The sequence below is a fragment of the Pseudopipra pipra genome, chromosome 1 (assembly GCF_036250125.1).
Source record: "Pseudopipra pipra isolate bDixPip1 chromosome 1, bDixPip1.hap1, whole genome shotgun sequence".
NCBI classification, from domain to species: Eukaryota; Metazoa; Chordata; class Aves; order Passeriformes; family Pipridae; genus Pseudopipra; species Pseudopipra pipra.
In genome coordinates this window covers 120,247,464-120,264,409 of record NC_087549.1, presented here as the reverse complement: position 1 = coordinate 120,264,409, position 16,946 = coordinate 120,247,464, and the positions used below count along the sequence as shown (strand labels likewise).

General features: G+C 38.7%; 1 protein-coding gene across 5 annotated transcripts in view; it reads left to right on the top strand.

Moving 5' to 3' along the window:
- WIPF3 (WAS/WASL interacting protein family member 3) overlaps positions 1–16,946 on the top strand; it is a 37,886-nt gene that overhangs the window by 10,076 nt on the left and 10,864 nt on the right. For 3 of the 5 annotated variants that reach the window (XM_064673976.1, XM_064673969.1, XM_064673960.1), the window contains exon 2: positions 4,059–4,218. In XM_064673976.1, the coding sequence (XP_064530046.1) occupies positions 4,114–4,218 (105 nt within the window). In that variant the 5' untranslated portion in view covers positions 4,059–4,113. Of the gene's footprint in view, positions 1–3,635; positions 4,219–8,401; positions 16,877–16,946 lie in introns of those variants that run through there. The other 2 variants (XM_064673984.1, XM_064673992.1) reach the window with 2 other exon arrangements.

Sequence of the window (16,946 nt, the reverse complement as noted above, 5' to 3'; positions counted from 1 at the left end):
AGCCCAGGACTGGGGTTGTGGCAGTGATACTTCAGGAGGAGACCTTTGGGAAGTGCTTGGATCAGAGCTTATGTACATCTGGTAGCTGGGTAAAACGAGACCAAATCTACAGAAAAGCTTAGAAAGAGGTTTTGTGTTTCCCACAGGTAAATCCAGCACAAGACTTGAGAGCAGTCCGTGAAGAAAGATCTACACCTCCTATGTCTTGTCTGACCCTTCAAAATTATAGTCTGGGTGGAGACTTTATTTGGGCCTATAGAAATCAGGCCCTTGGGTTCTACACTGAGGACTGCGCTGTGTTTCTTAAACCCAGCTGTTATTCAAGCAAGGACTGTGTGAACATGCAAGAAATGATCTGTGATGCCTGAAATTACCAGTTTTAGAATTATCCTTACCAAAAGAAGACCAGCTGTTTTGAGATGAGAGAATAGTAGGAATATTTGCTGACTGATGAGAAGTTCACTGACTTGTGAGAACTAAAACATCTCAAAAACTATAACAAGTCCTTGTAAATGTATTTCTGAATTACAGTTCTTATATTCCACAAAGCTGATGCTGAGGAGTAGGAGAAACCATTTTGCTTAGAACAATGTAGAATCATCTGCAGTGGAGTGCAAATGGGATCAAACTGAGAGAAGAAGAAATTAGGCTGTGTGTCAGGCATTATGAACTAAGAGTTATTTGACTGTGAAAGAGCTTCCCAAGGGAAATAATACAAGCCACATTATTTGGGACACCTAAAATTAGACTTCAGAAAGCACTAAAAAAAAGTGTACAACCTTGCTTTTGTAGGGAGGTGGACTAGAAAAGGCAGGGTTTGGGATTTTCTTCTTTTTTTTTTGCAATAAATTCTGCAATTGTTGGGCCTGATTCTGTTCTATGGTGTTTAAGTCAAGCTAAGATTTACATTGCTTCTTGTCTTAGCAAACTGAGGCTAAACACATAGGTTTCTCTCTTCCACCTATTGCCAACTTTTGAAACTGTATCTTTTATTTCTGTCCCTCAGGGATAGTTCAGATCCTGCTCTTCCAATCATAAATATGTATATTTAGAGCAGTGGAGAAAGAGCACATTGCCTTAAGGATCTTTTTTGACATTTCCCTCTTGTCTGGCTCTTATCAGACATTAGAACTGATCAATATGATATTCCTTTCTTTTTTTTAATTCAGAATTTATTTAGCTTATAATGTGCAAATCCATAACCTCAACATGTTCTAAAGTTATTGTGTGAAATTGCCAACAGAATGAGGGGAGAGGCAAATGAAATACGGCCTTTAACCAAGGAACAAAGGCCTCCAAGTAATGTGTGTTGATATACTGAAAGTGTTGCAGTCTTCTCCATAATTTTCTTTCAATACAAACCACTTGAGATAGCTGCAGTAATACAAAAGAGGTTCTCACAACAAATCCTATGTATTAAAAATTGCAGATCATGCAGTTATGACTAAATCCTAAGAGCCAGTTGTTTTTTCTTGTAAGTTAGCTTGAAGATGCCTGCCTTTATTGACATACAGTGTCTACTTCTGAGAGTGGCAACACTCCTTTCAAAGCCCACTTGAACAAAGAGAGCCCTTATGTGGAAAATGGTTCTTCATTGTGTAGGCAATACCCTGTAACAGTTGTGGTATAAAAAGCATGACTTTGCCTGTGTGTACAAAAGCATGCCAAGGTCAGGACATCAAGCCTCTGAATTTGTGGTAAGAGACAAAAGAAGGCACATATGCAGAATTTTCTGAAAGATGGTTCATTTGTAGAGGATTTGAAACAGCATGGGAGGAAATCTCTGTGGTGTCTAGAGCATTTCATTCGAGGCCTGCTTTTTACTGCTTCCTGAAATGCATTTTTTCTTGCTGTCACTGGACAGGAGGATTCAGGATTCAGGATATGGGAGTGGAATACACGGTGAACACTTCCTCTGCACTGAATAGATGGTCACACAGTTTCTAGTCCTGGAATTTAGGCTGCATGGTTTGGAGGAATGGGTGCTGGGGCAAGGACTGGTGGAGAGGCAGCTAGAAAAGTCACCTGATGGCATTTCAGATTGTGACTTCTAAATACCAAGATCTGATTCCCATTTCCTTTCTCTCACTGCTGCTTGCCTCCAGTGTGCTTTACCTCCTGCTGCCATGCATGTGGTCTGCCACAGAAATGTGGGTTGTATTTTTTTTTCTAATTTGACTAGGAGCATATTTCCCATTCTAAATCCTTAATGAAGACAAAAGGCCTGTATTGCAGGGTAGGAAGATACTAACCCCAAACATATTATTAGCTGGGAAGACTCATTCTCCTTATGTCTGTTTTTGAATGGCTTAACTGAGGAAAAGAGATATCTTCTGTTAATGGATTTTTGAATAGGGCAACAATGATGGTAGAACGGTGGAGACACTGTGATGCCAGCTTTCTTGGAATGTTTCCTTAAGCAGTTATTAAAGTGATTGTAACCAATTCTGTTAAAGATCAGGGTGCTTTGATATGTTAGTCCCTTGCATAGCAATCTCTCAAGGGTGGAAGCGAGTGTTTCATAGACTCCACGTTTCATCTCCCACAAAGTATTTTACAAGATACAGCAGAAGAAAAATACTCAGGTATTATCCGGATATTGTTCACATACACTAAGGAGGAAGTGAACATTTTAGCTTCATCGCCTCTTCCAAACTATCCCTCTAACAAAACAGCCAGGTGTTCTCCTAAAGACTGCAACTTGCCTCATTTCTATGTTGTCTTCTCTGCTGAACTTTTCTTGATTTAACTTTTGTACCTCCTCCTTATACTGGTGATTCTGGATAAGCATGAAGCGCATGCTTTAAAAAATGAAAGGAGAAACGAGGGGAATAGGGCCTGGGAATTGTGGTCCTTTCAACTTAACATCAATTTCTAGTAAAACATCAAAATGAGAAAAATGTTTTGAAATCCTTGGAGAAGACAGGAAAATGAATTCTCATCTACGGAGATGCGTAAAGAGCAGATCTGTCAAACCAATGTAATTTCTTGCTAAAATAAAGCCCTGCAGAAAGGAAAGATATAGCAGATGTCACATTTTGCATTATTGTAGGGCTTTTGACACTGTTTCACATGACATTATGAAGAGTCTCAGAAGATAGTCATGACACAACGGATGTAAAACTATAAGTAAAACCATATTCAAAGAGTCCAAGAGTCACTAGCAAAAGAATTTACCAAGTATGGCTTGTAGAAAGCTCTCTTTGGCACTGCCTAGGACTTTCACTTGCAACTTTACTGATGAAATACAGGAGTTGCTTGTTAACTTTACAGATGACTAAGAGGGGATGCAGTCATGCCGAGGGCTGGGTTAGAGATGAACATCAGTGAGTGATGCGCTGTCATTCTGCAGGAGATTTAAAACAAAAAAAAGCATATAGCTTTTTTATGAATATATGTGTCTGTTTTGTCAGTGTACTAAAGAAATGTGAAAAGTTAACATCTAAAATGGCAAGAAAAGCATGGGTGATTTTAAGATTCAAAATGTCTGGTCCTTACATGCTATGATTTGGTAATGGAAGCTTTCATTTGTAGAATAATTTCTTCATTTATTATTCAATCATTGGGGGGAGTCCCTCTTTTTTTTCTTTTTTTTTCTTTAAACACTGAGCAAGTCCTCTGAACCTTATAAATTTCCTTACTCTGTTGTTAGAGCCGCAAACCTCTGGCATAAAAGTCAACAGAGTTTTTGTCTCTGCAGGAGTGTCTACATGTGGTCGGCTGTGATTTGTTCTCTGCGGAATTGCGTTTCAGGGCCATGGGCTAGATTAAGCCAAGACATAATAGTTAAAGTTGGACAGGCTGGCATCTATGTGTTTGGTACTCATGGCACTTGTCCAGATCTATGAGCTTGCTCTTTAGATGAATGTTGTCATCAGATAACTGTAATGAGGCTGTTCATACTGTATTTTTGGAAGCAGTGCAGTATAAAAGTCTTCAGTCTGCCGAGAGCTAGATATTTGGCCAATCTTCAGCTTGCAGTGTATAAACACATTCCTCTTTGTTTTTTTCTTTTTATTCTTCCCACTTTTCTTTCTCCTCCCTTCCTTCTCCTCAAGGACATAGACTTTGGCTATAATTTTCATAGTTGTGTGAAGCTAGAAATCTGAACGGATGCCTGTGCCGCCACCACCACCTCCTCCTCCACCACCTCTACCACCCTCTGGAGGGCCTCCTCCACCACCACCTTCTGGAGGGCCCCCTCCACCACCACCACTGGTAAGATTGACTCTTTATTTCTATTAGGAAAAGCTTAGCTATAGTAGCCAGCTTGGAGCCCACAGGATTTTGGCATGGATATTAACATCAAATACCTGGGGCAGATGCTTGTTTTGCTGGCATTTGTTCTTCAGTTCATTACAGCAGTGGTCTCCAAAGTGATGTGTGTGAGATGACTCATTAATGTGCAGGAAGAAAACACTAGAACTTCTGTCATGCTTGTGTATGATTTATAAATAAATAAACACATGTATACTGGGATGCATGCTCAAAATTTCTCTTACTGTTGGGGTGCAGGATCAAAACGTTTGGAAACTATTGCATTATGTGAAAATATGGTGAGAATTTAACATTTATAAATACTTCTCCTGCCACAGGGAATTCATTTTTGTACTGGTAATGTGCAGGGTGGTAAGTATTAATTTCTTCATCCTCTTTCTTACAGTTCCTATTAAGACTCAGAGTGTTCAGCTGTAGGTTTTGCTCTTTCTAGCACACGCTGTCTTCCTGGGGACAGAGCACAATATGCTTTTGTACATGTGCAGGAACAATTACCGCTTGTAACAGATCATTACTGTGTGTGTCATGAAGTAGAACATGTGCCTTGCCAGCATGTTTGCAATAAGACGAGGATTCTCTGAGTGGACTTTCAGAGTACATTTTCATACCTTCACAATCAATTATTGTACCTATGGTAAAACACGTTTATGTACTTTATTTTATTCTGCAATCAATTGGGCATAGCCTGTTTCTGCTTTGAAACTCTTAAGACTGTTTTTGAAACAGTAAAACCTGGCATAGTTGTGTTCAAGTCATAAAATCTTTTCCAACATTTTTCATATATTTTTCTGTCACTGCTGTACTTATTTGCAGGGTATGTTAGTTCCTGTAGTAAAACAGTACATGGTACTTCAGCTGTAATTCTAACTTTTTTTTTTTTAAGAACTTCATTTCTCTGTTGCATTTCCTGGCATCTCTGCCTGTTTTGTTCCCAGGAAGGTCTGTTGATTTTGTTTGATAATGTTCATAATGCTGTCATGTCATCTTTCTTTCCAGAAGGAGGTTTCCTTGCATGTTGCTCTCTGTTACTTTACAGGCTGAACCATTCTGAAAAACTCTCCATGAGTTGTGGAGATGAAGAAGAGGAATATAAAGACAGCAAATGAAATAAGCAGTGTTTGATTCTTTCTAGCATTCAGTTTTAACTTTGGCACCATGAGCACTGTTTTCAATTAGCAATTCTTCTGGGCTGGTACACAACCTATAGTTAAATGCTGAAATAAGTGGGCTGCATATTGTGAACAGCTTAATGTTCACAGCTGCAATTAAAGTCAACAGAAGCTGCAAATGTTCTTATCCTAAAAAAACCTGAACTTCTTAAAGTATCTAGAGACATTTTTAGACTCCTCTAACATATGCCAATTGTGAATGACTTGGGAAAGCTAAGAGGACCCCTAAGGACCACTGTGAACAAGTTTGGGGTTGTTTGTTTCTCCTCCTTTTCTGATGACTAAAACCACTACCATGATAGGATTTTGGTACAAGAAGGCTTACTTTCATATGTTAGTTAGATCATTCTGTTTCAAGTGGGGTGATCTGTGCATAAAATACAGAGAATTTATAAAATTCTAAATTATAAATTTATAAATTTATAGAATTATAAATTATAAATTTATAAATTTATAAAATATAGAGAATTTAGAGAGTCAGTTTTATCTTGGTGATACAATACAAACTAAACGTATTTCTAAATAATGTCTGATATTAAAATAATCTAAATAAATCTAAATAATGTCTGATATTTTAGTAAGTGTTAATACTAAAAAGAGCACATGAGCCAACATAAATAATTAGTAAAGTAATATGGCAGAACACTGTTTTTTCTGTAACAGCAAAATGACCTTTCTCTATCAAAACTGAATGAGGGACAGGATCTGAAATCTGCCTGGTGAGTTCAGCAAAAGCACAGTGTGTCAGCTCTCCAGCTGGGGCCAAGTTACAGAGTAAAATCTTACAGTTGGGGAGTCCACGAACACTTGCTACAGACCCTATTTTCTTTTACTAGAAAGCTCTTTTCTAGAAATTGGCATCTGTATTTTACAGTTGCTAAGCTGCCCAGCTGTTGTTACAGCTGTTAAATTTACCGTTGGGGGATGAAAGAACGAAAAATTTTAACAGGCATGTAGCTTTAAGGAAAACCTTCAAACCAAGGAAGTATTGTTTAGCCAGCAGCTGGAAAAGTTCCAAAGTAAACAGCACTGTGATTTTTATTATACTGGTATAATTAAACCAGAGTAACATTTACATGTTAGCAATTAAAAGTTAGGTTTTAATTTCACTTCTGATATGCAGGTGAGCCACTAGTTTAACTTACTTGATTTATGTTAAAAGAAAAATGTCTGTGTGTAGGGTGGAGTTTTAGAATCCTGTCGTTTTGCATGGTGCCCTTGCAGGGGTACCATAGATTTGTCTTGCTTTTCTAGTTATGGATAATAACCATACTTTCCTCTTGCTTTCATTATCAAGAGATTTTTAGAAGATGTAGTTCCCACATTATGTTTTTCTCTGCACATTTTCTTTGTGAATATTGTGAGCCACGATCCCAAATAATTTTGCAGTCTTTGCTTTGTGGAAATTCTAAGCACTGTTGGCACTTAACTTTTTTTTTCTGTTAACTCCTTCTTAAGGCAGAATAAAGTTAGGTTCTTTCCTACTGTTTTCTAAGAGTTTTTGGACTTGCTGATGTTCTGTAAGTACTTGTACTGAATTCTGCTCACAAAAGTTGTTGCAAGGCAATACTAAAGTGAATTGGAGATGGTATTTAAGACATGCTAGGAGCCACCTGTGCCCAACAGCTGAAAAGCTACAGGCTGTTAGAGCAAACTTAGAAGAAAATAAAGTGGATTTCACAGGAGGGAATACTAGGGTATCTGCCATAGCAGATGTAGGTGGCTGAGTCAAAATGTAAATATAGCTAATTGGATTAATTGAGCATGTCTTCAAATGCCTGCCTTCAGGGGGTCATAGATAAAGATGAGAGAGATCAGTAGGCAGAATAAAACTGTGCCCCAGTGTGTTTTCTGGCAGTGGCTTACAGAATTCAAATCTGTTCTTGTTCACTTTTCCCCTCTCCCTTAATAAAGGAAACTTGGAAATGAGGCATTTTGTGTTTGTTCAAAAGCTGTTTCAATTTATGGGCATGTGTGTGTCATGTAAGGTGAGTTTTTTAACAGAGTTTTTTAGTTGTTCTGGGGGAAGAGGGTGGTGTGTTTAGAGTTTTTTAAAGCTTTCTGCTAATGAAAAACTTCTTTTTATTCCTGCTCTGTTTCTTTTAACACTCTTGTCTTTTAGTTTGGCATATGGCATCCTGGTTAGTTTTGGTTTGTCATACTTTGTGGAGGAGGCGCCACCACTGAGACTGATTAAAAATTTTCTTTGCCTAATTTCCCAAGAAAAGCATCAAGAGAGAATTTTGCTTTGATAAACCATGTTCACTTTTCCTGTGCAGTGAAGGCTGCTCACTGCCGTGTAGCCTGCATATATATGAATTCCTAATGCTAAGACCAGTCATCACCTATTAAAATGTTAATGTTGAAGGAAGCGTGGATGTGTAGCAGCCCTGCTGGGTTGTGCCTTATTCAGAGAAGATGTTTGTTTAATGATTCATATGTTTGTGGAGTTTAGGAAAATACTTCTGTTCTCTTTGGAATTGTTATTATTAAAGTCTTAGCATAGAAATTAACCCCCAAAATCACAATGGATCAGATGGTTAAAGCCAATAAAGTGGCACCAGGTGTTTATTTGCTGCCTTATGGCATATTGAAAACTAGTAGAGCAGGAGAAGAAAGGAATATGCTTACTTTGGTGATAGAAATGTGAAACTCGAAATAATGATGAATGCTAGACTGGCATGTAGATTATTCTTAATGATTACCTCATTCTTATTTAGTTAAAACTAAAAAAAAAAAATTGAATTACTGTTGTCAGTGTTTGCGAAGTTTGTTATTCTGATCTTATTTTCTACTCTTGTAATAAGAAATTCAGAAAAGCAATTCATCATGATATAACACTGTGATAAATGCCTTATTTACACAGAGGAAGGATTTCCAAGGCTCAGAAAAACATCACCAGATAGTGTTCCTTTTGCAGGGGGGTGAGGGTTGGTTTTTTCTCTCCTTCATGCAGCTGTTAGAGTGCAAACCTTGCTGAGCTGTTTCCTTCAATCTTCCCAAGAAATTCAGAGAGCTACAGTGTTTTTCTGAAGTTGTGTGGGAGTTGGTTTTGCTCCTATGACATTTAGCACTACTGTTCTGTGGAAAGAGAACAAACAACATATGTAAAACATCCTGGCTGAAGATAATGATGATTTATGGTATTTTGATTTGGTCTTACCAAATATAGTATGAGAGAATGTGTGCCTACGCATAAATGTTTGGGCATACTTGCTAATTATTTATTGTAAAAATTAAGGTAATTTCTCAAGTTTTCATTCAGAACCCTAGACATGCAAGTGTAACACTGAAAGAACAGAATCATGCATGGTGCCAATTACAAAATATGCAGAAATGTGTTTACTAAAATTTTATGCGAGCCGTGAGTAAGATGATATTTATTACTTTGTCATGGAGTTCCTAGGCCAGGAGGTACTAAATCATAATGTTTATTGCTGATAGGTAAAACAGACTGAAGTGAGAGGGAGTGCAGCTTGGTAATCTTGTTGATAACTGACGGTCATACAGACTGTACTAAGTGCTGGGCAAAGCATGGCTGAAATTTTTGAGTGTTTTGTTCCAGCCAAAATAAAGGAAACTGATTTATAGTATTTTAATATGTCATATCTCACACCAGTCTGCTTTCATAAAAAGCAAGAGGCAATTATGTAGAAAAAAAATGCTTTGTCTTTGTGTAGTTTATTTGACTTAATTTTCAGCAATTGGAAAATGGGGAACTGCATAGCTATGTCATCTCAAAGTGTTGCTGCTGTAACCTTCTACTCTTGTAGTCAACAAACACAGAAAGGGCAAGCAGGAACTGTGAAGATGTAAAGAAAACATAAATACTAGGTTGGCATTGCTCTGTTTCATCTGGAGACAGGTACAGGGGCATGTACTGCTAAATGTCATAGGAGCACATAGGTGCTAATCTTGAATGCTTTACTGAGATCTGTTAGGTCACCACTTTTAATGTATTTAGGTGGTGAGTTCTGTTTTGCAGGTTTCTTCATAATGTCATGTGTTCTACTTGTCCGAATGGAATGGAAAGCATTTAAAGAGCATTCTTTCTATTTATTTTTAATCTGTGTAATTTCACACACTCAAGTATGGAAATTGCAGCATGTTGTAGAGTTACCAGCTGTAACTGGTACCTGTAACCAGGCCCAGGTACTAGAAGCAGCCTAGCTGCAGAGAGCTAATAGGTTAATTTACCATTCTAATCACAAGGTAATAATGCCCTGAAAAATCAGTGCCCCATCTGTAGTGTATGCAATGGCTACATATTAAATTCCATCTGTCAATTAATATTATGCTTGTAGCCTTTTAATTAAAAGAGAACTCAGAAGTATAACAATACTTGAGTAAGACTTCTCTGCGTGGCCGAAAGGTGACAGTGCAAGAAATGCTAGTTTCTTGTTGTTCTCCTCTCTGAGGCTGACCATAATTTTGTCTGGATGCTAAAAGGCATTTCAGAATGGTCAGTAGCTTCTGCACATGTAACTGGGTAGGAGAAATGGCCTACTGTTCTTAGAACAGAGAGAGATTAAACTGTGATGTGTGTTAGCAGTCACATGTTGAATTTTTTGTTGTTACTACTCATGGTATTCCTTATCAATCTGGGGACCCTTTTATGACAGACAGAGAGAATAAACAGTGGTAGTGTCACCAGCTCCCATGGTGGTGTTTTCAGCCTTGTGCTGTTTGACATTTTCATTGCAATGCCAGAGTCTCAGGATTTCTTGTTCACCTAAGAGTTTTCACTTCTCTTTTCACTGATGCAGAGAAAATCAAAGGAATGTGAATCCCAAAAATTTAGAAATCAAAAGATGAAGTTCAAACTTATTTTTGAAGCCAGCCTTGAGGTATTTCTGGTATTTGACTTGCAATCTTTCTGGACTGCTGTAAAACACTTTTAGAGTAGTTTAAATTTTATACTGCCTCCATTCTAGCAGCTTCTGTTACTGTGTATTTTTTTAAATGAAAAAATAGCCAGAATTTACATTTCAAATGTGGGTGTCAGAAAGTTAAACACCAAAAGAAAAGCTCAATGGCTCAGCAGGTATAAATCATCATACTGATTCTGTTGCATTTTTGTATTCAGGTACAGAAATTCAGCAACCCACACTGGAAAACTGTTAAGTATGCCCTTGTTAATAAGTCTGCTGCTCCATTTGAGGCAGGAGCAAGAGAACCTTTCGGTATACAAAATTTTATATTTCTGATAGAACAGTGCTAACATAGAATGCGGAGGGTTTTATTGGGTGCAGTGTCATTGATTACTGGTAGTCTTTGAAACGGGCACTAGGAATACAGATGTGAAAGAAAGTAAGTCCTGCTATGCTATTTTTTTATGTTCTGTTCCCTGCCATTGTGTGTGCTGGTAACTTCAAGCAGGTAGATGCAAATGCAGAGCAGGCACCAGGCTCTGCTAGTACTGAAACGCCTCTTTATTTGGGACTAATGCCAGGACTAGGCGGTGGCTGTAACACTGGGAAGAGAACTGTAACAACTTTTGCACAGTACTTCCCTTGCTAGAAGTTGAGCAACAAGGTCTGTGTAGACACAGCCTATCTAAGTACACACATTGCTCGATGACCTTTTCAACCCAGCAGGTTCAGACTGCAGAACTTTGGGCGATGGTGGCCAAGATCATGGTTAATCAGTATTGAGCTGGCTGTAGATGGAATTGTCAAATGCTACGCCTGTCATTCTCTTGAAACAATGATTTCATTAGCTGCCAGGAAGCTATTTGGCAGGTCCCCTCTTGTGGATTCTCTCAGAAAAGTTGGCTGGAGAGTGACCCCTCACCTGGGAAGCATTTGAGGCTCAGCTTGCTAGGAGACTGAGAGATTGCCGTGTTTAACCAGGTAGACCAAGTGCCAAGAATTAATTAGTTTCATTCTATGCTATGCAGCAGAAACACAAGAAGAGGCTCTGATCTTGAGATTGACTATGCAGGTGGAATCTTGCACTATGGCAAAGTTTTCCATAATTAAAGACCTTTAAGTCACAGGTCAGGGCTCCCTTGTGAATAGAACCAAAACTCGCACGTACCAATCTCAGAAGCTTCTTTAGAAACAAACAGTTTAAAACATTTAAAATAAAAGAAGTCATCTGCTTTGTTGTTGAGTCTTGTTGGATTTTCCTTAAGGTGGAAGGGGGGGATTGTTTTGATTATTTTATTTTGCATTTGACAGTGCATGAATGAAACTACACCTGATGCATATGTAACATAAATGCAAGAAGGATGATAATGCTGGAAACTGTTTTATTATTTTATAAGCTACTTGTTTTTGCTGCTATTGCTTTTCTTGGCACATTCCTCGTGGAGACTTTAGCTGCTGGTTTGAGAATTCTTTGTAGAAGTACCACTCTTGCCTGCTGGGCAAACTGCTTCTGCTGCAAATATAAAATCATGAATTCTTGGCATAATTCTAAACTAGTAATAGTGGATTGATCTTGGGAAGACAAGTTCTTCCGGGGTTTCAGATTTCATGTTGAGCTAAAAATGCATAGATGACTTTTATGATCCTGTGCTTTGTCAAGGAAGACATGCTGGTCAGCTTCCATGTTTTACTTTGTTCCAAAACAACATCATTCTTTCAATATAAAGTTATGACATTGTAGTTTGTTAGAATGTTCTGGAACCTTACTCTCAATATTATTTTGTTTCTGTTAGTTCTGGTTTTGAGAAGGGTGAAGTCTTTTAAGGGCTAAATTTATTTAAATACATTAGTCCTGATGGTTACAGAGATCTCCTTATGGAACACTTGTGGTCAGCAGCTTCTGGTTAAGTGGAAGGAAGTTATGGAGTAAGTTGATCACAAGCAGGTCTTTCCTGTTCTAAGTCCATTCTTTTTCATCATCAGTGTTCCCTGAAGAGTATTTTAGCAGATCGTTGTCCCTCGAGGCCCCTTACTCAAGGTCTGTGCCCTTCAAGACTGTTGTGAGCACCAACCCCATCCCTGGCTTTCCTTCAAAGGAATAGGAGCTTTGTGGCTGGATGGGGGGACCCAGTCATAATCTCTCCCTCTATGTTCTCCTACTTGGAGAATCTTGTGGTGCCATATGGGCAGTGAGAACACTCATCATCTTTCCTCAGATGATTTACCAACTCCAAACAAGTTGTGTTTTCCTCTCAATATTCTCAGCCATCTCTGACATGACGCACATAGCCTTACACAGCTTGCTTCACCTTATTTGTCCTCTTTCCTGAAAATCTGTATTTGTCTACACCAGAATTTCAGTTATTGTTAATATTGGAATAATATTTGGGGGATTTTATTATATTTCCAGTGGCCCATGCTCTTCCTTGATGCTTTGTAGGTCCCTGATTTAAGGTTTAAATGTTTTAGTTGTCTCTTACTATTGATGCACAGTTTCTTTGGCCAGACTTGGCACTATCACATTACTGACTACATTGCCTTTGCAGCTATTGCTGGTTTTGCCCTGTCTGCTGTTTTACATGCTCGTTTTAATTGTCCATTGCCATATTTGTAGACTTTTTCTTTTGCATTTCTTAGTTTAAGTTGGGTCTCTGAATTGTGTCAGATTGGATGCCAAAGAAGGCTAGAACTGGCCCAAGAACTCCTGTTTTCGTGAATACGTGCTCTCTGTTACCAAATATTCCTCATCCTAGAGCTTTCTGCTCATCCTTTATCTTGCTACACTATCTTTGCCTTCCTTAAAAGCCAAACCTGAGGTGCTGCATGCTGAGTTGATGAAGATCACTTGCCTCAGCCCATGCCTGTGCAGGTTTGGCTGAGGATGGGAGAGAAAAATAAGAAAGCAAAGGTTTGTTAAGGGGTGTCCTCAAACTCTTCTATTACTAAAATATATGCTGCTTATGCCTTCTACCAGTATCTGTGCTTGATCTCTGCATTGAATTTTTTTATTGTTGTTGTCATGTAGGGGAGAAAAATTGGTGACTGGAGAAAGGAAGGGTGATTGCCGTGAGATTCATAGAAATAATTAAAATCATCAGCAAAAGAGAGAGCTCTCTTTCTGCCCATAATAAAATACTGATGTCAAATTGATAGGTTTTTAATTTTTTCATTATATGTCTCATCAAATAGAGAGTTAGGGATAAGCTAATTATATTTTGACTTATTTTGTTTTAGTTTTTCTTATCTAGTTCAGATAAAAAAATAAATTATTAGCAGTATAAATATTCAGTATTGTTCAGTTCTCTGAGTAAAAGAGTATGTAATGCCTTTGGATGGAATCATGCTTTATTTTCTTATTTATGGCTCCTCCTATGTTAGAGCTGGATCCTCTTCTCCTATCAGCTTATAGGATTATTCTGAAACAAAGACCCATATTTCCTTGGCTATTGGATTGTCCAGAAGGCTAGAGGTACATTTTTGCTGCAGTTATCATGTTTATGAAGATCTACACTGCCTTAAAGTGTTCTACAAATTCATTAAAGATCATATTTAAAAATCAGAGTAAATAAAACTCATTTATGGGACAGCGTAGGTATCCATTGCAATCTGAACTACCTGCCCAGAGTCCAGAGCATTTCCCCTTTACTGTGTCCAGAGGTACTCTTTAAAATCTGAAGACAATACTTAGTGCTAGTATAAATTTTTTCAAAGGTTGGTGTCTCCTGCATTTACAGCATTTTAGTATCTGAGCACATATACCTTTTGAATATTTTAAGTATCGTAGGAGCCCAAAGGGTAGGTCAGTGCTCCCATCTGTCTTGCAAGATGCAAAGTGACATTCTGAATGTGACACAAATATCACAGCAGAGTGTACCTAGAAATGGAGCTCATTGCCATGGATTTCAGTCAATTTTCCCTAAAAAAGTCTCTCAGTTCTTAATTTGTCTGATACAACCCAATTTAGGGTGTTAAGACTGATTATTCAGGGGCAAACCTTGAGTGGTCCATACAGTGTAAAAATACAGAGTTGTTTTCTTAAACAAAATGATCCATTTTCACAGAACTCCTAACTGTAAGAAGCTGTTACAAACCACTGGCTGGGGTGATTCCCACCCCTCAACCCCCAGTGCAGGGCACTGCATGTCAGCAACACCTGTACAGGGCCCAGCAGCTTGTGCTTCACAAAAAGCATTTCTGCCAGAGAGGATCCAGCCTTGATCTGAAAATCGGGAGATCTATATTCTGCTGCCATTTGCAGCTTGTCTGGTTGCATCTTGCATTAATTCACCAAATACCTGCCTCTGCTGACTGAGTCCCCACCACCATCTCCCTGTGCAAGTTGTGTTGTGCAGGCGGACCACTCCTCAGATAGACTTCAGGGCTGATAAAATCGGAGCTGCTGCCTCCAGGGTTTTGAATACTGCTTTAGCTCTTTCTTGTGCATCTCCAGGATTTCACAATGTAATTTTAAAGATCTGTAGACCAGAACTGAACTTTTAATTCCATTTTTGCTCACGCTGCTTTTTCTGAAAGGACGAGATATATTGGAGGAGTGCATTACCCCTCCTTGCCACACTTGCTCAAGCAGGCTCACTGCTGGAGCCTCCTGCCAGGTTCAGGCTTGTGGCACTCTGGATGCAGGCTGTCATTTCAGAGATGTGGCTAGAACCTGTCATCCAGGGTTTTTTCAGTTTTACATTTGACATTTTTATATTGTGTTATTGTGAAACTTTCTTTTTTATTTCTTTTCTTCCCCACCTGCCCCACTCACACCATCCCAGCAGTGGAGGAGCATGTTTTGGTTTGTTGTTCCTTTCAAATGGCCCCAAGCTGGAGTGATCTGGATTTCTCTGTATAATCGTGCTGTCCTGATTCATATCTCTGCCAGCCTAAGTTATCTGCTCCAAATTTTGAAATGTGTATTTCCATCATTGGAATGATGGAAAAACCATTGGGATTTACACTCTGAAACATCACTCTAAATATTGTGATTTGATGCTATTTTCCTGTTTGCAGGTACTTTGGAGACCTGACAGATAGCCTAAGCATTGATCCTATACTTTAGTGAATGGCATAGCTGAGTGTGTAAGTTAGGCCACTGAAGACAAAACGTAGTGGAGTTGGGTGAGATGAAAAGGAAGTAGTTCTCTTATGTTCAGGCAATTTACATGCGTGGTTTGTTCAGTTCTGTTTCTAAGTACGTATCAAACATGACGTTCTTTATGTCTGAAATAGTAGCAGAATAACCTAGTAGTTGCTAAGGTAATGAGAACCCACCGTTCCCTTACCAATTCATGTAAGTAAAGTATGGAATTTAATTTCGCTCTGTGTTACCTGAGGCAGCTCTGGCATCTGATAAAAAAAATGATCTTCACATTCTTATCCTCTTCCTTTCTGAATTTCATTGAAATACTGAGATGTTTCTCTTTTTGTAAATAAATGAGGCTGCCCTGCAGATGGTGAGGTAGAAAGTAGACTAAGAATTACATCTTTTGTCTTACAGCTGTTTTTACTCTCAAAGTATATTTGTCTTCCTGCTGAAACACTTCTATTGCTTGTGATAGGGACTGAAGATTTGACTGCCATAAGAGTTCTTCTTTCTGTTTTTCTCTTGATGAAGAACTTACATGTTTATTGTCTGTTCTGGTGCTGTGGATTGAAAGCACAGCATGAGCATGAATCCTAGATTTATTTCTTCATCAAAGGAAGGAAGGTTCCTTTCTGATTGTGTATCAAAAGCAATATGGTAAAAACAGAAATTTGCAAACACAGGACACCAGTAGGTGAATGACTGAGATGCTTACTTGGTGAAATGATTTTTGACAAGGATTGTCACTGCCTTGGGAGTGCAGGCAGCAAACAAGAAATCTGAAGGGGCTCTGACCAGTGTGCAGCCAGGCAATGCTGCACCCCAGGCCACCTTGACTTCATAATGGAAAAAGAGAATTCGTATTGAGCTACTCAGCAGCTGATCAATCACCTGAGTCCACCAGGCTGGCCTTGCAAGATTCTATCTCTTACCTTCATGAAGAGCAAGAAGAAACAGCTGAGGCATAGGATGGAGTTATGCTTGGAGTAAGGGGATCTATTGTAAGAGAAAGGCAGCTTGTTATGCTGCATTATGCACCAGCAGAATAGTATTCCTGCTTTTTTATGCTACAAATTGTGAAACAATGAATGTCTTAACCATGTCAAATTGATACCAAGTCATGGGTCACTTGCAAATGTAAGTTGCCACAAGTGGGCTATTTTAGCCTAGTAACTGTTTGGATATCAAGGCTTTATATTCCAATAGTCTGTTTGCTCAGAGAAGTGGATCAGGGAGGTGAAGTTGGCAGCTGGCATAATATATGGACACTTGAACCTGGAAACGAAAAGACAGCTGCTGGATCTAATTTTAAACATAGGTCTTGGTCAGATCGCTCTAGATCCTGCTTGTCCTGCTGCAGCGAAGTCGTTAATGGTAGTAGAGAGGCGTGAAGTTGAAGATACTGATAAAGAACTTCTGTGAGGAAGGGAATCACCCTTGTTCCAGTTATGGTATTTCCATTTTTCACAGTAAGTATTGTTAGCTTCCAGAGAATGGGAGTGGAAATGGTTTCTGGCTGGTACATGGTCTAATGCTGCT